This window comes from Glycine soja, chromosome 11 (genome assembly GCF_004193775.1).
Source record: "Glycine soja cultivar W05 chromosome 11, ASM419377v2, whole genome shotgun sequence".
NCBI lineage: Eukaryota > Viridiplantae > Streptophyta > Magnoliopsida > Fabales > Fabaceae > Glycine > Glycine soja.
Window position 1 is genome coordinate 3,916,855 of NC_041012.1, and position 25,321 is coordinate 3,942,175.

At 31.6% G+C, this 25,321-nt stretch overlaps 3 protein-coding genes and 2 pseudogenes across 4 annotated transcripts; 3 read left to right on the forward strand and 2 right to left on the reverse strand.

Annotated features, from left to right (window-relative positions):
- Positions 1–5,013: 5,013 nt before the first annotated feature.
- On the forward strand, positions 5,014–7,001 carry LOC114373520 (cytochrome P450 81E8-like). Its single transcript, XM_028330999.1, has 2 exons — positions 5,014–5,921; positions 6,240–7,001. The coding sequence occupies exons 1-2, from the start codon at positions 5,037–5,039 to the stop codon at positions 6,843–6,845; spliced, it is 1,491 nt and encodes a 496-aa protein (XP_028186800.1). The 5' UTR covers positions 5,014–5,036; the 3' UTR covers positions 6,846–7,001.
- Positions 7,002–8,544: 1,543 nt separating this feature from the next.
- Positions 8,545–9,564, forward strand: LOC114373762 (annotated as a pseudogene).
- LOC114376577 lies at positions 9,530–10,487 on the forward strand (annotated as a pseudogene).
- Positions 10,488–11,489: 1,002 nt separating this feature from the next.
- LOC114373582 lies at positions 11,490–12,580 on the reverse strand. 2 transcript variants are annotated; one of them, XM_028331075.1, is made up of 4 exons: positions 12,317–12,580; positions 12,129–12,227; positions 11,825–11,968; positions 11,490–11,701 (listed from the first exon to the last, which is right to left on the reverse strand). In XM_028331075.1, exons 1-4 carry the CDS (start codon positions 12,539–12,541, stop codon positions 11,645–11,647), a joined length of 525 nt encoding a protein of 174 aa, XP_028186876.1. In that variant the 5' UTR covers positions 12,542–12,580; the 3' UTR covers positions 11,490–11,644. The 2 variants fall into 2 exon arrangements, with proteins under 2 accessions (XP_028186876.1, XP_028186877.1); XM_028331076.1 differs by having other exon boundaries at positions 11,490–11,710.
- A 9,940-nt stretch (positions 12,581–22,520) lies between these two features.
- On the reverse strand, positions 22,521–24,086 carry LOC114376892 (transcription factor MYB44-like). Its single transcript, XM_028335202.1, has one exon. It carries the CDS (start codon positions 23,736–23,738, stop codon positions 22,845–22,847), a length of 894 nt encoding a protein of 297 aa, XP_028191003.1. The 5' UTR covers positions 23,739–24,086; the 3' UTR covers positions 22,521–22,844.
- Positions 24,087–25,321: the final 1,235 nt, after the last annotated feature.

A 25,321-nucleotide genomic window follows, 5' to 3' on the forward strand; every position in this document is an offset into this window, starting at 1 on the left:
TTAAAGACAGTGCTTGGACATTGTATTGGATCCAATTTGAAGAAAAAATATATTTTCTTATTTTCTTGTTCAATTGATTTCGTTTAAATTTTTAATTCAATCTGATTTAATTTAAAGTTATTTGAATTTGATTATTTTTTATATTAAACATTTTTTAATCATTAAATAAATGATAGATATGTCATAAATATAATAAAAAATAATTAAAAGCATCAAATATCAAATATTATATGTCTTTTTTTAGAGGGTTATATATGTCTTTATATAACTAGTAATTAATAATTTAATAATAATATAAATTTTTAAACATGCACCATATAAAAAAAATGTGAAAGACATGAATATCAAAATATATTCATTATTTTGTCAGTGTATGATACGGAATAAGAATAAATACAATGAGAAACAGAATAAATAGATTTCTAGCCTTGCTCTTTCTGAAGGTATATAAATTAAAGAAGCATCACAAGTTTTATATAAACAAGACAAGGAATTTCTTATTAAAATTCAAAAAATGTAATTGTTGTCTTTTTTCTCTTCCATCAAAAATCAATAATGAAATAAAAATCTTTAATTCTATTTATGAGTCACATATATGTTAACAAAATGTATATAATATAATAATAAAAAATTAATAAATATAAAATTAAATATGAAATTTCGATTCAATCCAATAATATTTTTTTTTTCAAATTTTAAGTAACTTCAGTTTTTAGTTTATTCGGTTTTTTTTTTATTGATTTTTTAATTTCATTGAATTAGATTTCTTTACGAACCCCCTAATATTTATATACTTTATTCTTCCTCGATGAAGCAAAAAAAACAACTCCTTCCTTCCCCTTCATTTTTAATTAACTATTTTTTAGATAAAAATCTAATTAATATTTAAAAAAATATGAAAATTTTTATATACCATCTTTTTTATATCAACCAAATCTCCTCATTGATATTCATTTTTCTATTCTATCATTTTACAAAGAAATTAGTTAAAGATATAAATACAATTTTGATCCTGGCTTTGAGATTAAAAAAATAAACTTATTACTTTTAATTTTGTCAGATAATTTAGTCGCTATGGTTATTTTTAAACTAACTCCGTTAATAACGTGCTTATGTAGACATTATTTGTCTTGTTGCCATTCATGTATACTCACATGTACCTGTCGTCAACTTAAGATAAAAGTAATAATTTGGAGGATTAAAGAGCGCAAAGTTCTTCTACTTCTTCTACTCCTTATTCCTTTTTCATCACAATCTTCTTCTTCGCCCACTTAACCAAGACACCTTTTCTTCCCCATCACCTTTACCTGCAATGTCACTGGCAAATACATGATCGACATTGTACTGTCACCTTTAGCCAAAGGTCTTCGTTCAAAAAATTAAACAAACATATTATTCCATTTATCTTTTCTCTTTGTTTTGATTGCATGTTCTGTAACACTCGCATTCCATTTATTTATAACTTTGACTTGCTCTCCTTTGCTAAGTGTTTTTTCTCTTTTATTTCCTCTCCTCTGGTCTTTTATCGTTGTGTTTGATACAATAAAAATACCGTGAAAAAAGAAGAGAAGAGGGGGAAAAAGCGCTTAAGCTTTGAATTTCAATCGTCTGGTAGTAGGAAAATACATATGAAATATTTGAAATTTAACGTAGGACTCACGGGGTGCAGTGTTTTCACTTTGAAACGAGAAAAAAAAAAGCGCATAAGCTTTAAATTTCAATCGTCTGGTCGTAGGAAAATACATATGAAATATTTGAAATTTTGCGTGGGACTCACGGGGTGCAGTGTTTTCACTTTGAAACGAGAAAAAAAAAAAGTTGAAATTGCCATTGCTGCAATGAACTTACAATACTATTCTTCCTGTCTCGTGACTCTCATGCATATTGACGCTCCAAGAAACAAATTTTAAATGTTAAAATTATCATATAATCGATTATTTGCCATAAAATCGTTATGTGGCCATTTTTTTTTAAAAAAAAAATTACCCCTGACAAGGCCATATAAACGATTATGAGAAAATGAAATATGATATTCTTAGTACAACTCCTGTCAACCATTTTTGTAGGGATAATGGTTAAAGATTAAAGAACTAAAAACATAAAAAAGTTATAATATTTAATATTATTACTATATTCCTAATAAAACATTTTTATTTAGCAATTTCCTAAAATAATAATTAGTAAAGTTAATACTATGTGAAAGAAGATTTTGTCCATGTGAATCATATGCAGAGACGATACAAGGCATATAATCATTCATTTTTTAACATTTCAATTAGTTAGTTATATGAAATATTTTCTTTGGAGAGAGGGTGCATATTATAGAAATTTAATTGCAATACACTATTTTTCGACATGGGAAGAAAACTCGTATCTCTGGATACCCGCATGAATCCCTCTCGACTTTAACGGGTAATATCCGAGTTGATCAGGTATGGATTCGGGTTCGGATTTTTTTTTATGATAACCAAAAGTCGGGTACAAGTATGAGATTACTAAACCCGTCTCGACCCCGACCCCGAACCGAACTCGTCCCGTCACTTAAAATATTTAGAATGTTTACATAATTTAATCAAAAGACATAAAATTTTTATTACTAGTTAATTTTATTTTAGAATTTTTACATAATTTAATATTATTTTTTTAATTATTTTTGTAAACACACGTGCTATAATAAATTTATTGATATATAAGTAGTTAAAAATAAATGTTTAACCATCAATTTATTTTTTTAAAAATAAATTTTTAATATTTTTTTTTACAAAAAAAGTATTTTTTTATTTTGAATCGTGTATGAGACGGGATCAAGGATACCCAATACATGATGGGTATGGAGATGAGACTATGTTGGAGGATCGGGATAAGGGATTGGAAAGACAATGTCCATATCCGCTCCACCTATTACCATGTCTAGTCATTTATCTATATATGGGATGAATGGTAAATGCATTGGATCAAGTGCAATACACAATTTGAATATAAGCAAAATACATTTTATACTTTTGAGTTTTGACTTAATTTTCAAATTTTATTCTTTTATTGTATTTGTCTAGATTTGTAAAATCAATCAAGCTAAAGTAAGGCTGATGTTCATATGGCACGTGTCAACTTTAAGTTAAATGTTTTGATAGAAATGGCAACAAGCCTATGTTCATATTCCACGTGTCAAATTCGTGTAATCTTCTTTTTACCATGAACATCTATATATGTAGAAATTCCAAGCAAGACATGGACATTTGACAATTTGTCTACGTAATCACGTTTTTGTAAAATTCATATAAAAACACAAGCATTTTATTTGACTGGGATTTTCTGATCCATTTTCAATGATGGTGTAGAAATTTCAAGCAAGACATGGACATTTGACAATTTGTCTACGTAATCACGTTTCTGTAAATTTCATATATAAACACAACCGTTTTATTTGACTGGGATTTTCTGATCCATTTTCAATGATGGTGTAGAAATTTCAAGCAAGACATGGACATTTGACAATTTGTCTACGTAATCACGTTTCTGTAAATTTCATATATAAACACAACCGTTTTATTTGACTGGGATTTTCTGATCCATTTTCAATGATGGTATGCAAACAATGCACTGTCTCGAGCCTTCTAGAGTTTACTCACATTGACTGATCAACGTTTGTTAAACTTCCGTATCAAATCAAAATATTTTTTCCACTTTGATTAGTGTTTGATTAAACTTTTTTTTTGAATTAAAATTATATAATTAATACTAATTAATGAGTTTGACAAATCAGTACAAAAAATATTATTAATCAGACATATTAATTAAGTCAGTTAGGGGTATTTATGAATTTAATCGGATTACATTTGACAGAATTTATTATTCAACCCAAATTAAATATTAATTAAGTCAGTTAGGGGTATTTATGAATTTAATCGGATTACATTTGACTGAATTTATTATTCAACCCAAATTAAAATTAGCAGATTGGATCAGATTTGTGTAAATTTTTTTTATATATTCGATCCAATCATAAATAAGTTGGATTGATTAGGTTAATTGAGTTTAAATATTCAAAAAAATATTTTATACTTTGTAATTAAATTTTTTAGAATAATAAATTATTTTTGTCTAAAATTTGGCAAGTGTATAATAATTAAATGTACTGAAAAATTAAATTATGATATCATTTTATTAATAAAATTAATGATTTTAATTTTAATATAATATTTTCATTTTAAATAAAAATAAAGCATTATATTAGGATGAAAAAACATAATCAAAATCAATATATTTTAATTTAAATTTTTGGTATTTTGTTAGTTGATCATGATATTAATAAAAAGTATTTACTACTAAAAGCGTAATTGATCTTTTCAACAACCGTGACTACACACAAGATGATTTTTTTTTCATGTAATCTTTTTCATACTCAAAATTAGAATTTGAATCTCAAACTAATAAGTTAAAAAATACAACTCATTATCACTCTTGTAAACTAATATTGATTTTAAATTTTTGCTATTGATAGTAGCATATGCTGTCATTACATTATCAATCATACAATTTATTTTTTATTTCGTATCACATCAATAAAAATATTTAACAATAAATTATTATTACTTAAAATAATATTAGAAACTATAAAATTAAAAGTGAAAATTCACCAAATTAAGAAATGAAACCTACACAAATTTATAATTTTGAATAATTTTAATTAATACTAATAAAGATTGTATACAAAATATTATATTCCTATTATTTATGTATTATTTTACTTATTATATATCCATATATTATTTAAAATGTCTTAATTATATTCCCGTTTGATATATGCAAATGAAAGAACAAAAATATATGAAAAAGTCAAAAGTATTTTTTAAAAAAATGTCTTCATTCCTGTCCGCCATCTTTTATTTACTTTTCAAATCACCAATACCCAATAATTGTTATAGATTTTTCTGGGTTTAATTCCTTTTTCGTATCACAGTTATTCGGAAAAAATAGCATTGCTCATATATATATATACACTTGTAATCACGATCAGACTTGCATCATACTTTAACATGGAAGGCAACCTTATCAACATCCTTTACCTCTTAATTTTTCTCATCAGTTTAAAACTACTATTCTTCAGAAAAAGGTTAAAAAACCCAGCACCAAGTCCACCATCTCTTCCAATAATCGGAAACCTCCATCAGCTGAAGAAACAGCCACTTCACCGAGCCTTGTACGACCTCTCACAGAAATATGGCCCTAATAATATCCTCTCTCTGCGGTTCGGGTCCCAACCCGTCCTCGTCGTTTCGTCCGCATCCGCAGCGGAAGAATGTTTCACCAAAAACGACATCATCTTCGCGAACCGTTTTCGCTCTTCATTGACAAAGTACATCGGCTTCAACCACACCATTATTACAGCATCATCGTACGGCGACCACTGGCGCAACTTACGTCGTATAAGCTCGCTCGAGATTCTCTCCAACCACCGTCTCAACTCCTTTTTAGGGGTCCGAAAGGACGAGACCATGAAGTTGCTTCGAAAGCTGGCTAAGGGTTCTGATAAAGACTTCAGGAGAGTGGAGCTGAGGCCAATGTTTTCGGAGTTAACGTTCAACATTATCATAAAAATGGTGTGTGGCAAACGCTACTACGGCGAGGAATACGATGGGACCAACGCCGAGGAGGCTAAGAGGTTTAGAGAGATCATGAATGAGATATCGCAGTTTGGGTTGGGGTCCAACCTTGCAGATTTTGTGCCGCTTTTCAGATTGTTTAGTAGTCGCAAAAAGTTACGAAAGGTTGGAGAGAAGCTAGACGCGTTCTTCCAAGGACTCATTGATGAGCATCGGAATAAGAAGGAAAGTTCAAATACCATGATCGGCCATCTGCTTTCCTCACAAGAGTCACAGCCAGAGTATTATACTGACCAAACTATCAAGGGCCTTATAATGGTGAGTTTTTAATTTTCTTAATTTGCACTGATTCATGAAAAATTATTAGCTTGTTCGAGCCATCATTACAATTTATTTTTTTATCCACGATGTTGGTGTGGAATATTTATTATTCTTCTAATTAAAAGGAACTTAATTTGAATATTAGTACTGAAATTACTTGGGAGCATACAGAGACATTTGATAAATCAAGATTGCTTATATTTTTTTCTTGATCTGCACACAGTCTATTAATTGATATTAATATATAGAATTCATAGCTGTTATGAAATTTTGGAAAAATGCTGCAGAATTTAACCTTAAATTTTGGATTGGCAGGCGTTATATGTGGCTGGCACAGAGACTTCCGCTGTAGCATTAGAGTGGGCAATGTCCAATTTACTGAACAGTCCAGAAGTGTTGGAGAAAGCAAGGGTTGAATTGGACACTCAAGTTGGACAAGACCGTTTGATAGAGGAAGCAGATGTTACTAAATTACAGTACCTTCAGAACATTATCTCCGAGACTCTGCGATTGCATCCACCACTGTCAATGTTGTTGCCGCATTTATCATCTGAAGACTGCACCGTGGGAAGTTATGACGTGCCACGTAACACAATGTTAATGGTGAATGCATGGGCCATTCATAGGGACCCAAAAATATGGGCTGATCCAACGAGCTTTAAGCCCGAGAGGTTTGAGAATGGACCAGTAGATGCTCACAAGCTAATCTCTTTTGGATTGGGGAGGAGAGCGTGTCCTGGTGCAGGCATGGCCCAAAGAACTCTGGGCTTGACTTTAGGTTCGTTGATTCAATGTTTTGAGTGGAAAAGGATTGGTGAGGAAAAAGTAGATATGACCGAAGGGGGGGGAACTATAGTGCCCAAGGCCATTCCATTGGATGCCCAATGTAAAGCACGTCCGATCATTAGCAAGATTTTCTAAATTTCTTGCAAGTTTGAACTTTGGTCGACGTTCAAATTATCACATTAAATTAGTAGCCTTACAGCGATTTTTATTTGTTATAATTCTTAAATTTACAATGTGATTCTTTAGTGAGTATATGCTTTAATAAAAGATATTCGTGTAGATTTCTCTATAGACAACAAATTATCTAAACAAAATTAATTAGTAGAGAATATACATTATCATTTTATTTGTAAAATGCTTGTAGCTTGAAAATATAATGTGATTATTTGAAACAAGTAATTATAGATTGATGTCTGTAGAGGGGTTTTTGTCTTATTTCTATATATATATTTAAGTGAATTATAATTATAGATATACTAGCTAGTGTTCCCCCTACTAGAAGTGGCACCACTAACAATTCCTAAACAGAAAGTTCCTGGTGTTCATCGATCGTATAAAAATGGACCCCTGCGTATCTGACTCTGACAATGAGAACTGCCAACGGGATCCTTTCAACGATTGCATGAGAAGCAACAACCATAAGAGAATTGCACCATGCATGGTCCCTTCTTCCTTCTTAGTGTCCTTTGCCGTTGTGCCTATTACTCATCTACCTAAACGTGTCACAGTCTTCTTTTTTATCTTCTGTAGTTTTTTATTTTTTATTTTTAGGAAATTAGCTTCTATAGTTTAAAACATCCTATTTTAATCACTAGAGTTATATTCTATTTTATCCTTTTATTTATTGTTGCCATTTTAGATTATCCTCGTTTGAAGAAACAAAAATGACATTAGTCAAAATATGACAACGTTTAATTACACTTAAAGCTATTTTTTTTTTAATTTCATTCATGTACCTTTTTAATTGTATTAGTTGAAATTTGGTTGTGAGAATTAAAATGATAAAAAAAAATTAAAACTATAGTCTATAGGGATTGAAATAGGATATTTTAAACTATATAGAGTAGAGACCAAAGAGAAAGTTGTAATAACCACACGGTAATTAAACCTATTTGATAAACTTTAGTATCAAATCAAAATTTTATTTAATTAAACGAACATTAATTTTAAAAGTAAACTTATCTAATTAATATTAAGTAATAGGTACTATGAAATATTTATAATTTATTTTAAATAAATCTTACTAATCAAATTAGTTCTTTAGTTTTTTTAAAATTAAAATCTCAAACCCACGTATTTTATATTTTCTAATTTGTATATCTTTATTACTGTTAAAAGTATATGTTATTAATTAAATTGACACTTTTAAAATGTATTTTTAAATTTATATATTTTACATTTTATCTGATATATGAAATGATTTCTAATTATTATTTTTACATAAATTATGAGGACAAAATATAAAGAGGTGAAAAATGTAGACAAAAATATTTTGTATGTTCAAAGTTAAAGTCAAAGAAGAAGTAGTATTTTTACTTTTCTAAGTTAGAATATTATTCGAAGCCAAGGATATTGGAATAACATTCTGGGTTGTTCGACCAGGATTAGAATAATATTGAGAAACTATATACACATATGCATATTATGTATGTTCAAAGTTAAAGTCAAAGAAGAAGTAGTATTTTTACTTTTCTAAGTTAGAATATTATATTCGCAGAAATGGATATTGGAATAACATTCTGGGCTGTTCGATCAGGATTGGAATAATATTGAGAGACTATACACACATATTGGAGATTAGATTTGTATTGAATCCCATCGTCTGCCTCAAAACATGAAAGACATCATTATCAACATATTTCTCCTCCTTATTTTTCTTATCACTCTAAAATTGTTATTTTTCAGAAAAAGATTTAAAAACCCATCACCGAGTCCAGCGTCTCGGCAACCTCCACCAGCTGAAACCGCCAATTCCCCGCACCCTTCACGCCCTCTCGCAGAAACATGGCCCTATTTTCTCCCTCCGCATCCGCGGCACCAAAAACGACATCGTTTTCGCGAACCGTTTCCCCTCCATCCAGACCAAGTATCTCGGCTAGAACAACACCATGCTCTTAGCAGCATCCTACGGCGACCATTGGCGCAATCTGCGACTCGAGATCCTCTCCACTCACCGCCTCAACTTCTTTTTGGAAATCCGAAACGACGAGACACTCAAGCTACTCCGAAACCTGGCTATGGCTTCTAATAATAAAAAAGACTTAACAAAAGTGGAGTTCAGGTCTATGCTCGAGGATCTGACGTTTAACATTATCATGAGAATGGTGTGCGTTAAACGCTATTACGGCGAGGAAAACGAAGGGACCATCGCTGAGGAGGCTAACAAGTTTAGAGACATCATGAATGAGATGGCGCAGTTCGGTTTGGGATCGAACCTCGGAGATTTCGTACCGGTTTTTGAGATGGTTAGATTTGGGTGGTGGCCGCAAGAAGCTACGAAAAACTGGGGAGAAGAGGACGCGTTGTTTCAAGGGCTCATTAACGAGCATCGGAATAAGAACGAAAATTCAAATACTACCATGGTAGACCATCTGCTTTCGTTACAAGACTCATAGCCTGAGCATTACACTGACGAAATTATCAAAATCAAAGGCCTTATTATGGTATGGAGTTAATTTTATTCGTTTGCAGGATACGTAACATTTGGTTGAGAAATGGAGGGGATTAAACTATTTCTATCCAAATTTGACATAATTTAACTCAAAATTTTAAAATTCAACTTTATTTTTATATGATAATCAACTTTCTAATTTTTACTCATGGGAATTCACTCCAACACGTTTGATTGTAAATAAAAATCAAGATATATATATATATATATATATATATATATATATATATATATATATATATATATATATATATATATATATATATATATATTAGTATTTATTGTGACTGGAACAGAGACTTCCGCTATAACATTAGAGTGGGCGATGTCAAATTTGTTGAACAATCCAGAAGTAATGGACAAAGCAAGGGTTGAATTGGAGACCTAAATTGGGCAAGAGCGTTTGATAGAAGAAGCCGATATTATCAAATTACAGTACCTTCAGAATTTAATTAGCGAGACTCTAAGATTGCATCCACCAGCGCCGTTGCTGCAGCCCCATTTCTCCTCGGAAGATTGCACGGTGAGAGGTTTTGGCGTGGCACGTAACACGATATTATTTGTGAATGCGTGGACTATTCATGGGGACCCAGAGTTGAGGACTGACCCAAAGTGTTTTAAGCCTGAGAGGTTTGAGAATGGTCCAATTGATACCCACAAGCTAATGCCTTTTGGGTTGGGGAGGAGGGCGTGTCCTGGTGGAGGCATGGCTCCAAGAACTTTGGGATTGACTTTAGTTTCGTTGATTCAATGCTTTTGAGTGGAAAAGGATTGACGAGGAAGAAGTTGACTTGGCTGAAGGACGGGGAACTTCCCAAGGTCATTCCATTGGAGGCCCAATGCAAAGCTCGTCCAATCATCAACAAGATTTTTTGAGTTTCTTTCAACTGTCCACGTTCAAATGATTATGTTTAATTAATTAGTAGCACTATGAGTATGACAACTTGTTTATTTATACTTCAGAAACTCACAAGTTTTTTTAGTGTGCATGTGACAGGTTAATAAAAGAGACTTGTGAATTTTTTTTATGGATAATATATTATGCAAAGCAAATCAGTTAGTAGATTTGCACCCAAAAAAATCAGTTAGTAGAGAATACGTTATCATTAATTTCAATTGTAAGGATTGCGATTTAAAAAAATTATGTGATTGTTTAATACAAAACAGTGATATGTTGTTTTGTTAGTTTGACATAGATGTGTAGAAGGCTCTCTCTCTAACTCAAAAAAATATAGACATCGACTGATTGTTTCAATATATAAAATAAGGCTTACATGAGAATATTTTTTTATGTAAAATGAGAATAATTAATTACAGATGTTAAATTATGATTTAAAATAATAGGCGGTTGAGATTAAAATATTCAAAAAATTAAATTAAAATTTAATATAATCATTCAATCCTTAAAAGATTCATCAAATAAATTATTTTTTAAAATATATCAATTATTATTAATACATTACCATGATTGTTAGCACCTTCACTGACGATACAGGTGGCAGTTGATGACGACAATGGTGACAGTTAATGATGGTGATGGCCGGTGACGAGCACACTCATATGGTGACTGCAACTGTGGTTATAGTAGTGACAACGATGATGACGAAGGTCATGGACAATGGTGGTGGTGTCAACGGTGATGCGGTCGTAGTGTTGGAGGTGGTAACAATTGATGACAATGATGGTAATAGTGTAAAATCATGGTGAAAATTACAATGGTGGTTATGGTGGTAGCCGCGATAACAACGTTGAAGAATATCATAGCTGTAACAATGGTGATGATAATAACAGTGATAGTCGCGACAATGATGAATTAATTAAGATATTTTAGATAATAATAATTAATATTTTTTATATATTAAATTTTAATTTAAAATTTTAAATATTTTAATCTCAATTATTTATTATTTTTAATTTTAATTGATTAATTATTCTCATGTTCTTTAAGTAAAATATTATTTTCATGATAGTGATAGTCATATTCTTCTCATATATATATTGCGTGTATATTGGTGGTGCTTGAATGAAAGAAGTTATCCAACCGATTCCTTAACCATACAGAAGTGTTGAAAATGGAATTGAACAATGTAGAAGAAAAGTGACTTGGGTTAGGTGTTCAAAAGGCAATCATATAACGGGAAATTGTAGCATTCTGAAACTCCTTTCTCTTCTAGACTACAGTATTACAGTGTACAACAACAGTTGTACCACCCCATCTTCTGTAAAGACCAAATAAGAAAAGCTGGTATAATAAGATAAATTTTCACCTAGCAATATCATCAAGTACTCTCCTCCTATTTGGCTTGGACGAGACGAAAACCTGTCAAAACTTGCAACACAAAAAGCCATAAGGCTATTTAGTTTAACATCATGCTACACTCCATACATAATGTGTGTGTGTATATATATATGTATCTACTAAAATCTCTCTCTCTCTCTCTACCTGATATTCCTCAGAGTTAGGAACCCAGTCGTTGGTGGCAGGGTTGCTTTTATAGCCTCTGGGTTGGGTTTCAGCAGCATTAACATGAATCTCATATCCACCTTCCCCTCCTTCTCTCACCGCCTTTATGAACCCACTCCCTGTCTGTTCAACGTCGAAACACAAACCCAAAAAACAGAACCGCAAAAGAATTAGAAAAAAAAAAGAAGCACAAAATGAAACTCCCATAGTTTAATTTGATTCAATTTAATGATAAAAAGAAGCTTAAAAAAAAAGCGGATCCAGATAGGGATTGATCTCGAACCGTGTGATGCTGTTTGTCAATCGCTGCCAATTCTTTATAGTACTGCGTCTCCACAAACTCATCATGTGCATCCACAATCCCCGCCGATGAAATTATAGCCTGCCAATTTTAACGGTTATCAGAGCTGCACGGCAAAAATAATTTATTAAACAAACGAAATAGTTGAGAGGGAGAGAGTGGTTAGAGACATGAGAGCGAGATTGAAGGGATCGAAACTTGTGAAGCTCAGGTATATTATTGACGGAGGCGTCGGGGGGGTGTTGCAAAACGGCGTCGGGTTCGCTTCTGTTGGGTTTGATGGGTCGCTTTGGTTCCAAGGCATCGAATTCGGCTCTGATCTCATTAGCGATCCTCACTTGCACCTCGTCGCTCGGCCGGCTCGGCTTCGCCACCGCCAACTGTTCCACCATCATGTCGTTTCGCTCTCTCTCTCTATATACCAAACGAAACACGTAATTGGCTGGTAAGTGTGCCTTATATATATATATATATATATGCAGAGAGTGAGAGATAGGGGCAGAAAGGACAATGGATAGCAGGAAAATGAAACCATTGGCCTAGCCTAGCAACCGCGGTTTTCGTATCATATAGTTACAGCAGAATGCTTTAAATGGGCTTCAAAAATGCTCTCTTACAGGAGGACACATGACATACATGAGTGTTGTCATGTTAATTCGGTAGCAATTGCAAATTTTCTTTATAAAAGAATTTTAAATTAAATTCCCAGTTTTTTTTTTTTTTAGTTATATTTTTATGATTTTATCTTCAGCCATAAATCCCTCTATTCTCTTCAAAAGTTGCCTTTCATGAATCCCGGCTGTAATTTATCAATGCTCTTCATTCTCCAAAGTTACGATTTACCAACAAACGTGATATGGTTCAATTTTGTTTTTTTTTTCTTCTTCTTCTTCAAATTAATATGCTATGAAATATTATTTTCTGATTTATTGAAAATTAATGCCCCGTTGATATTTATTTATTTTAAAATCTTATAAAGTAGCTATATAAAAATGAAATTTGAAATATTGTGAATATTAAAAATTTAAGAAAAATATAAAAGAAATAAATGAAAGTTAATGACAGAAAGTAAATAAATAAAGTGGTAAATTAAAAAAAAAATGGGCAAGAATGTTTTATGGCAGAAGAGCTTTTCTATTACTCATAGATTAACAAGGCAGAGAATTCTACAGAGTTTATGATTTACAATGAGTCGTTTAAAACTTTCTTGAAGTATGTATGCATATATGAACTTAGGCACAAATGAATTTGAATGCAAATCTAAAAGGAGTTAGATATGTAATTTAGAGCATGCTTCTCCTGCCTCAAAATTACCTTTGTCAAAGCAACCCAGACCTTTCTTATGCGATAGAAGTGCATTAGAATGTGCCCTGCAGCAGTTTGGATGATTTTTTTTAGTGAGGAAATATCAAAAAATCACACAATGTTTTGCCAAACAACACTGCTGCTGAGTATTCACCAAAAAAAAAAAAACACTGCTGAGTGCTAAGACGTACTTGGACGCAGAGGCTTGAAATTTGCATTGGAGCTGCTACTGCTAAAGGTATTGGTTTATTAACTTCATAAAGGATCCTGTGGGAGCATCACTCACCGCGATGTAAACTCCTTAAATACAGTGCTTGATGAAAACAGCGTGGATAGAGTTGCTGACTTTGGCCTTTCAAGAACAAGTCTCTCGATCAGCAATCACATGTCACTAGTTGTTTAAGGCATATTCAATTGAACAATGACTTTTACACACTCCATTTTTTTTTAAAACTCTCTACTATATATCATCAATTCTCATTTTTTTTTTCTATTTCTCTTTTAATTTACTATCACATCATATTATCTTTCATTTGACCAAAAACTCTGCTGTCTATTTGTTTGGCTAGTCTTTCTTGAAGTGTACTATGTCTGAGATAAGCCATTCATACAAATCTTTTGCTTTCCAAGGGAGCAAATAAACTTGGCTGAACGGGGAATCCTTTGCAAGAACAAACGAGCAAATTGAATTATTTTATGACAGTTTAAATGGAATTAATTAAAAAGTATAAATAAATAAGATTTTAATTTAAAGAAATTTTTTGATATAAAAGTTTAGAATAATATACTGTGGAGATTTAAGGGAGGAAAATCTTAAAGTAAAATAATAAAAATAATGATTAATTTTAAAATTTTAAAATAATAAATAATGATGAAGTCATAATTATCACAAAGGTAAACTATAAATGTATAATAAGATATGTTCTTTTGAAATGAAAACGCGTATCTATAAGGGCTCATTACCCATTTACTTGACTTTGACAATTACAATAAACAAATTAATTAATAGGGATGGAGAAAATGAAAAGAAAGCATTCCAATATTTTATTTTCCATTTGACACGTCCCCCGCAAGAATTGAGCCAAACTATATAGTAAGGTTGTTAGGGTTATATATGTGGAGACTTATATATGATCACTAGATATTTAAATGGTGATCAAGTTGGTCATTCGTATTAATTCCTTGTTCCGTTATAAGTGAAGACTTGTAAAGCGCTTCTTCTTCTTCTTCTTCTTATATAATTGATGCGCTTATTCTTTAATGGAACTTACGCATATTGAGTCACATAAACAACTATCTTAGTCCTGTTCCGGACGTTATACACTTATACCATGCATACGGTATGATGAGTACATAAAGCACCTCATTTGGTCCATCTACGTACACAATTATTCCAAGCTTACAAGTTATTTTATGTGCAAAAAGAGAATCGAGGGTAATTCATATTTTTGCTCTAAGAAAATATCAACATCTAAATATCATACAGAAAAATTTACAGTTTTACACAATTTTCATCATTTATATGTACAAGCTGATCTGTTATATGTAAACGGGTAAAGAAATTAACAGTAGCAATCATCAAATGAAACACATAATGTTAATGACCTGAACCTCTTCTGCTTGGCCCTGAAGACATGGTGTTGACTTTGCTACTAATCAAAACTCGGGTGCTTATATTATCCTCAGTGCTGGTCTTCTCTTTCACGGGTTCATGAATGGCTTTTTCTTGTGATGCAAGGACTCTACAATTTACAAGGCTTGGCATTGTCACAGCCAAAACCATGAGGACCACTACAAGTGAAATAGAGCGTTTCATATTCTTCTTCTGTTGCCTTCAACCCTCTTCGTAAGTGTCATGCGTGTTTATACCCAAATAAAGAGCCCGTGGGGCCCAAAAGATTACTTTTGGCATCTCGAACGACCAAGCCAAACCAACGGTCTTTACGTTTTCACTTAATGAACGGTTGAGGGCTTTGTTGGGGTGGGACCTATTAAGGGATGTTTGGGTGGATGAAGAGTTTTTGAATAGAAAAGGAAAAATAACATTCAAGAGGTGTAGATATTCAAGAAGAGATAGGAAAAGAAAACAGACAAATAATTAATTAAATGGACCGTGTGATGTAATGTTAATAACAAGAAGAATGAGATAGAAAAAAAAGTAAAATGTATTTTAATTAGTTAAACTTTTTTCAAAGCTTTGTTTGGACTATTATATAAGTCTCCGGTGCCCCTAACTTAAACCTTTGACAATATCTAAAATTTGACCGGAGAATATTTCTACTTGTCTGGGAAACAAGGAGGATCTTGCGTTCCAAGATTTTAGTGCAAATGTTTAGGGTGGAAAGTGACTAAGTGAGTACCAGATGCAAAAGTGAACGTGGGATCATTGTGCTAGGGTCATTAGTAAGCAGAGAATTTGTACTTGGGTTCACATTCCCCAACTATCAAGAAAGATTGCAAGATATATTCTCAGTTATTTTTCTCACGTGGATGCCAAGTTGTAGATCAAATTTCACCGGCTCTCATGTCTTTCAATATTTAAGTGTGATTTTTTTTTTTAAGTATGATATATATTTTTGGTTTAAATATATTCAATAACTTACACTAACATCCTTTGAGGCTTTTTCCGGATTGCACGTACTATTCCTATAATAACCACCTTATAAGGGTGTACACGGTGTATGTTTTTCAGTTATTTTTTGACGTATGCAATAACCGCCATATAAGGATATACAGTGTATGTTTTTCAAATAATCAAAAAAGAGAGTTCCTATAATGTGTAAGGAATGCAAAGGTAATGCTTTCAAAAAATTAAGAGGTTTTTTAAGGTCTACAAAGAAGAGAAATATGGGGTAAAAAAACACTCATATTTTTAGTTATCAACAAATCATTAATCTCAATGAAACTCAACTTGCCACTTAATATTTTGGATTGAAACTTTATGAATGAAAAAAATAATAATTAAATGCAGAGATTTCAGTAAAGATAAACAATTAGGACGTTAATAAATATTTTATAACAATAACATATGGTAACTAAAAAAATATATTTTTAATTTTATAATATTTTTTTTGTTTTATTCTTTATAACAATATTTTTAAAAAATGACCCGTATAATATTTTTTTATTTTATTTTTATCCTTGTAATATAAAGATTGTTTTGCTTTTAGTCCTATTTTTTAAAGAAGCTAATTCAAACTTAATAAAATATTATAGAATCTAAAATAAAAAAATTGATATATTAGAAACACAAACAAAACAAAATAATAAAGAAAAAAAATCAAAGATCATAAAATTCTTATAAGGACGTGAAAAACAATATATTATAGATTCCAAAAATACATTTAACTTTTTTATTTATAAAAAGTTTGTATGAAGTGAGTTTTAGAGGTTCCAAAATTAATGCAGACTCATTCAGGCCCCAAATTTTAATATTAAATTCTGATATCTTTAGTTTCACGTATATTTTCTTTCAACTCTTCTTAAACAATCTTATTTGAAATATTACTAGTTGTTAAACCTTTTTTCTTTTTCTTGTTAAAATTTAAATAAAATTAGGTAAAAAAATGTGTCAATTTTATTTTGGTAGAACATGCAGCTACGTAAGCCACACTGACAAAAGTGTGATTGATAAGAAATGTGACAACAATATTATCTTACCTGAGAATAAAAAAATAATTAATAATAATCATAAGTGATCCAACTTAAAATGTATAAAATTTTAAATAAAAATTTAACATATTATCAAATCTCTAAAACATCAATCAAATAATAAGAAATTTACAAATATATCAATTATCATTTTCTAAAATATTTCAATTGACTCATCATCATCATAATTGTGATTATTATCATTATAACTATCATTGCAGTCATCATCATCACCATTAGCTATTGTATTATGACTTTCATTGTTATTGTCAATACTATAATTACCGTTACAGTCAATATTATGATTATCGTTACCACCATCACCATCTTCATTGTTGCGACAAAAATGTATGGTCAGATTATACAAATTGATTAAATGACGTGATTATTAAATACATGTTAACTTGTGTACTTATTATTATTAAAATTCATATTAAGAATGTATTGGAAATTACAGTAAAAAAATTACTAATGATTTTTTTTTTTGCTTTGAACTTCTTAATTCGCACTCGTTAGCATTTATCGTATTTTTCCTGTAAAAAAAGAATTTGTCATATTTAATATATTATTAAATGCACCCATCAATTAGAGTAGTTTAATAAAATAATAGCAATCAATAAAAAATAAATAGCGTTGTATAAGTTAAAATTAAATTCAAAATTAATACACGTGTTAAAGTTTATTTTATATATATATATATATCACTAACTATATGGATTAATTCATACAAAATTATTTTAACTTAAATAATGATCTTTAGTTGTTTTTTTTTCTACAGCACCAACGATCTTTAATCTGAATAATGGGAATGTAACTGTTTAAAAATTTTAAATTTATAAAAAAAAAATATTATTACAACAAAACTTATCCGAACCTATACTATGAATAAATAAATTTTAAAATTTGTCTTAATTTTCGTACAAAAAAATCAAATAAAACATTTTAACTATTATCTTACTAAAATAAATATTTTCTCAAAAATGAATTGTAAAATATAGCTATGTTGATTTTACTTTTTGTTTGGTCATCGCAAAAACTTCCTAATTTTAAAATGTTTGAACTATGACAACTTGAAATCTTTAATTTTTATAGATCATAAAAAAAAGGGTTATCAGTGATAGAGATTTATTTGTTCCTTGCTTCTTTGGTTATTGTGAGAACCCTATTTTAGAATGTTTGAATCGTGACAATTTAGTAATCTTTTTTAATGAGATGGGTGATTTAATATTTTCAAAAAATTATTTAAATTAAAATGAATAAAAGAATTTTTAAAAAGTTATGTAACTTTTATTTTTTTATTGTGCTCGAAAATATGTAGATGTAAGAAAACACCTTTGTGAAAATATATTTTCATAAATGAATACAGAAATACAAAGCAGTATTGGCTTTAATAAATAATTCTATTTATAATGAATTAACTTACAATAGATTTTTTTATATTATTACAAAAGTATATTTAATCTTAAATTATTATATATAATAATATTTCTTAATTTTGTAATAATTATATTTAAAAATATACATAAATAATTTTTAATTCGTTGATCGTGTAGAAGTTTTACACAAATATTTTATCAAAACTAAACTCTTAACAAATATCGACACATTTGCTTCCGCACTTAAATTTAGTTATTTAGCCTGGTATTTATTCATCTATAATTGCATATGCATTTATATACAGATAAATAAGAATCGTATAATTATTTGCTTATTGTTTAATATAAAATGGAATATTTTGATTATTTAAAATAAACAAAATTATTTAATTTTGACGTAAAATAAAATAAAATGTCACGTGAATAGGATTAGATTAAGAAGAATCTTCATTTTTTACTGCTTTAATATATTCTAATTAAATAAAAATATGGCATGGATAGCAATATATAATGATATGGTCTCCCTAGTAGGAATAGGATCCTCTGCGTTTGAAAAACTCTAGGTCGTGCAATTATAATCCAATAATTTAATATATTTCCATCTTATTTATGTTTATTAAATTTTAATTATAAAATGTGAAATTAAATTTTGTGCAGTTGAAAAATCAACTGGATCCAAATCGGTCTCCCTAATTTACAAATTTTGCCGTTGGGTCACGAATAGGTGCTTTTCTCATGAGACTTTCTTTGGGGGTTTGATTTCATGGGGGTTGAACTTAGGGGTTATCACTCAAATACGGGCCAAGCCCAAGTCAAAATAGACATTAGGATATAGAACAATTACTAAGGGCATCTCTACTCGCACTTCCAAATTGCTATTAAAACCCCTCAGCTTTTAAGAAAAATATTTTTTAACAAAGACACTCCTGATATTTGACACTTCTAAAAAAACATTGGAAATGTATTTCTTGGTGTATATTTTACTAAGTTTAATTAAAAATACATAATAAAAACTAAAAACTTGTTTAATTAACAAAGATACTGCCTTGCACGACCACAAACATACTTTTCATTTTCATACTCCCCTTCCGATTTACAGTTTACTTTTTTTTTTTTACTAAATTTTCATTTTGGCGGTTCAGATCTCCTCCACTCCTCTTTCTGTTTGCTCTTGTTTTTTTAGTGGAATTTCTATTTCCCGTGACTATATGTAGTTTTAGTTTTTTTTTAGGTAGATTATTTGAGTTTCTTTATTATCTAGTCAGATATATAAATACTGGCTAACTTTTACTCTAATATAGAACTAAAAAAGTCTAAAATTTAACTCAAGCTCTTAACTCTTTTTAGTAGGTTCTATTTGTTTTTTTCTGCACAAAAATCCTCATTTTAACTGAATTTTTCTTCTAGTTTCTGAATAATCTTGGTGAAATTTATTTATATAAGCGACTTATATAAGCTTCAAAAAAATTCATTTACTCTTAAAAGTATTATTTGCAAGTTGCTTAATTTTAGATAAGTCTATTACATTCTTATCTCGGTAGTTTTTTTAAAAGGATTTTGGATCCTCTCCTTTCTACTTTTAAAAGAAGAGGTCCTGATAAATCCCAACAATTTATTATGTAAAGAGGTGCTTTACTACACAATTTGTTGCATCGACGGAAATTTAGAAACTTCGATTGAGTTGTGACATCTTTTTGGCTTCAAAACGTGTTACAATACTCAAGTTTCATATTACTAACACGTTTCAAGCTTCAAAACGTCTATTTGGCATCACTCAGTAAAAGATTAGGAATCCAAAAAGAAAACTTTCAATGAATTAAAATCAAATTTTAAAAAATCACAGAGATTAATACTTATTTAAGCTTTATTGGGAAAATATGTATATTTTTTCAAACAGCATTTTCAATAAGATTTTAATTAAAAGTAATTTAATGAGATATAAAATTAAGACATTTTTTTATAGATGCTCAGGTAAAAGAAAAAAATTTATAAAATCAAAGACTAGCTCAGTCGATTGAGAAAAAAAGGAAAAAGGAACGTGGAATAAGATTGATCAATAAGAATAGTCACAAGCCAATACTTCAACAGTAAAAAAATTGATGACGTTTTATAAAAAATTTCAATATATTAGAGTAACAATCATAAGCCAATACTACATATAATTGATTTGGTTTACTGTCAAAAAGAAAACTTGATTTGATTTTGCTTGTGGATTAATCCAAATCAATAAACAGTCCCACCTAAGATTTTGGCACGTGAGAATTAAAGCGGAAACATTTAATCATTTTAGAAAAATTAGCAATTTCTTTAAGTAAAGTATTGAATCTAACTAATTATATTTTTATTAATGGATAAAATAATATATTAATAATATTTTTTTATTAAAAATTACATTAATTTTAAGTATATTAATAATATATTTTTTAGTTTTAATTTTTTTGTGTGCGTACAGTGACGAGATCAAAATTAAGTCCTCAAACATCTATTCTAACCCTATTACTAGACCAATCCTAACAGGTTGAATTTTAAGTTTGTAGTCCCACAAACATTGATCTTGATTAGCCTTTAGATGTTATTATTCTAAATCACTACCGAAATTCCATTGCTTAGGGAGAGTATTCTGTTACATAATGCAGAATTACTTTCTTTTTTTCTGAACACATGATGGTTGGTAACTTAGTCTACGTTTAGTTTAAAGTTACTCAAATAATTATTCAAATTTCAATACAAAATTGTAAGACCCAATGCTTAAATTGAGAAGAAAAAATTTGTTACTTCTAAAATAAAAATACTTTCAAACCCTCTCAAATTTAATCCAAACATACACTCAATTCTTTAATTTTTAAATTTGACTTTGTTGTGTTTACTCTATACACCATTCTCTTATTAGAGCTAGTAAAATTATCGTAGTCAATAAAATTTTCTTATCAGTAATTAATAAAACTCTCTTTTTAGTATTTTAAACAATTACATACTGATAATTCAAACACGAAATTACTATTTAAGTTAAAATAATCTGACATAAGTTAATTTGCGACTTAGATGGTACATTAGTGTGTTTTTGGCAACAAATACAAACTTTAATATCTGTCATCCCAAAAAGGGAAATATTATCTCCAAATAGGGAGCGAGTGTAAGGAAAACCAAAGGTTTACCTTGGAGGTTAATTAACTGTGATGCCATGACGTTGAACAATTGGATTATCTACCCGTACTTTGTTCATGGTTTGGGAGAGTCAACTTCACTCTTTTCCTGTGTCACGATCTTTTTAGACGGCAATGGACATATGAATTTTACACTAAATTGGATATCAATGTCATTAATTTGTTTGAATTTTAAAATGGAAAAAATATCAAAGGAATTGCAAATCATGAAAGAAACTAGTGGTTTAGAATGGCCTCAGCAATTGTTTATACTTTGAATATGGACTGAAGATACTGGCCCAGCTTCTACATTCTTCGAAACCGTTATAATTTATTTGTTTCTGTTCCTGGGCCACTTGAATTTTATAATTCCTTCCGTTACAACGAGTCTTAAACTAATAATACATTTGAAAGAAAGCAATCATGAGCTTTATTACCCAATTTTTCAACGCTTGATGCATGAGAAAGATTTATTCTCTGGCTGTTCTAAGCACTGTACCAGCAACTCAATCTTATCTCTCAAAAACACATGGGGGCCACGCTCTACTAAACTGTTGTTCCTTGCTGAACCATCACTTTTTATCTTTAATAATCAGAGCATAACAAGGGATTACCGGCTATTCTTGTCTTCACCAGTTTTATATTTGTATTTGTTCAAATTTTACTCATTCAACCAATAAAAACACTATAATTCAATCTGACTATTTTGGGTCCCGACACGGGAACTGCATCAAAACTGAAACCAGCATCGATTCAGTAATATTCCCTTCACTAAACTATTTTTATCTACTTTCAAATCCTGCTACTCGGTTACCCTGCCGCGTCAAACATCATGAGCCTAAATTTCTTTTAATCCGAACCAATTCCAGATTGAAATATATGTTTTGAAAGCAAGAAAATAGAAGATTTTGTTTAATATAAAATTGTATTTTCTTTTTGTTTTCACTGGAGAACATGACCAAGAGAGGATTAAAAAAAAAAAAAAAGTTACAACATAGATTTCAGATTTTATCTAATGGGTAATAACACCTATCTATCTCCCTCTTTCTTCCGATTACCATTCTCCTTCGGATCGATCGAGTTATGTCTCACTGTACATTAACCATAATTATTGCCTAAAAACATTGATTAAAAATAAAAAAGAACAGGGAAAAAAACAGATTCTTCTTATTTTTTTCCCATTAGGAGGAGCAAATGAACATTCTTTTCTCCGATGATACTATTTACGAATCAACCCTGCTAATTCCAATACGCTTGACGGAAGCGTTCCTAAACCCATCATTCACCGCAGCCTGAAAACACATCCCATTCTGATTGTGCAACTCTATATAACTCCTCACCTCCTTCCTTATCATTTCCTGCATCACCGACCGAAACTCTGCGCTAAAATTAAACGGCGCCATCACCGTCGCTGAAACCGACGTCATCATTGGCAGCAAAGGCATAGTATTCGACCGATGTGGCATTGGCGGTGTAAAATGAATCGGCTCAGTTGTCCGATTGGAGACTTCGGATGAGTCAACAACACCAACACCGGGGAGTGATAGAGAAAGTGAAGTTGGAGGGTCATTGGAGGACGACGTGGTTTCTACGGGTGGTAGAACCTTGACAGTTCTAGGCACGGGACGGAACACGTGCGAAGAGGATGCAACCGGTAAGCTGGACTCGCTCACATCGGATCCGGAGGGACTACCCGGTGTGGGCGGGTTCATGTAGAGTCCAGTAGAGACTGGAATAGCCGCGCCGGCACTCACGGATCTTTTCAGCGGTTGGGTGTTGTCGTCGATCATGGTTGAAGAGCACTTGCGCTTCAAGGTGGAGTTCCAGTGGTTTTTGATAGCGTTGTCGGTTCTGCCGTGGAGGAGGCGGGCTATGGTGGCCCACTTGTTGCCGAAGCGGGCATGGGCCCGGATTATGGTGTCGTCCTCTTCGGCCGTGAAGGCCCGGTGCTCCACCTGGGGGGACAGCTGGTTGCACCACCGGAGCCTGCAGGACTTGCCGGACCGGCCCGGGATGGACTTGCTGATCAGAGACCAGTTCCTGGGCCCGTGTTTCTCCACCAGCTTCTGCAGAGCCTCGTCCTCCTCCGGACTCCATGGGCCTTTGATCCGGTCCATGTCTTATCTCGAGCTGGTAAGGTTAAAGCCTGTGAGAGGAAATTGAAACGGAAACGGAAACACGAGGCGACTCCTGTGGCGTAGTGGTGTGGAGCATTGCAATGGTTTGGTCGCTTATATGTGAGAGGGAGTGGGGGAGTGGATACCGGTTTGGCAAGTTAGGTTTTGGAGTTGTCAGCGAGCGTTATGGGCAATCGGTACCGCTTCTTCCAGGGAAGCGGTTGGCTTGGGATTTGGGATACAGCTGTCATAGGACACGCGTCACTTCTCAGCTGCTCCCATTTACACAACTCACCACCTTTCTTCTGTTTTTTTTTTTTTAATCAAAGTTTACCATCCAAAGAAACTCAATTAAAAAACACACGCAAATTATTTCCCCATGCAACTCCATGAGCGCGTCTATTGCACACACAACGCTCCACTTAATTATACCTTCCACCTTTGCCTGGGGAGGCGAGTCCTTCACCTCTAACCATTTTCACTTCTTTTATTGCATTGTTTTTTCTTTTCTTGGTTGTCTCATTTATTTTATCATATGGTCCTTTTCTATTTTTATCTGTCTTTTCTATAACTTATATAAATATAAATAAATAACCTTTTTTATTTATAAAAGACTCAAATTAAAATTTATTTTAAAAACTCAAATATATACTGCCCGTATCAATTACTTTCATATTTTATTATGTATGGTACCTAATTAACCGCTCAGAACCTTTTTTTTTTTTTTGTGAATACTCAAAGACCTTATTATTACAACACCTCAAGACATTCTTTTGAGGGTTTTTTTTAGACATCACATGATATCATGTATAATAAAATATAGCCTAATACTCCCCAAATCAGATTAATATTCCTTTTTTTTAAAAAAAGAGATTAATATCCCGGTTAAAATATCCGAAATCAGATTTTACAGGTACCCTATGTTTTCCGTTTATTTCTTAAAACTAATTTTGCTGTAAGTGAGAGACATAATTTCACCGACGAAAGGAGAAGGTAGAAAAGTTATGTGAATAGAAGGGTTTTAGAAGTTAATAATATCCAGAGAGAGAGACATAATTTACATTTTAAAGAGAAAGAAAGAAAAGGATGAGATAACGATGATAACGGTTGGGTTGGAGTTGGGTGAGGTTCCTTCTGCTTTGGTTTCAGTTTGACTGAGGACTCCAGGCTGTAGAGCATTTGGTGTGGGATTTTTAAGTTTCGTCCTTTTCTTGGGAAAATAGTAACAGGGCCCCACCGGTAGGCTGAGCTGGCCAAAAACGACAAGATTGGTCGCCGAATCAGAAGGCGAATCATTACTGCTTTTCTGTCAGTCCAGCCTGTATTCTATACCTGCTACCCCCACCACCATATCATCCTATAACGGCCTACCCTCACTCACACGTGCCGGTCACTTCCGTTTTTCTCCTTTTAAACAACACCTGCATCTTTGTACGGAACCGGTTCTCTCTCACACTCCCCCAAGCCTGCCCACTTTCCTCTCATCTTCCTCAGTTCTTATTCTGCCCTTCACCCTCCAATCGTATAATTCAAATTTCTTCAATCTTTGCAAATTGTTTTTTATATTATGAAGCCCACGTATT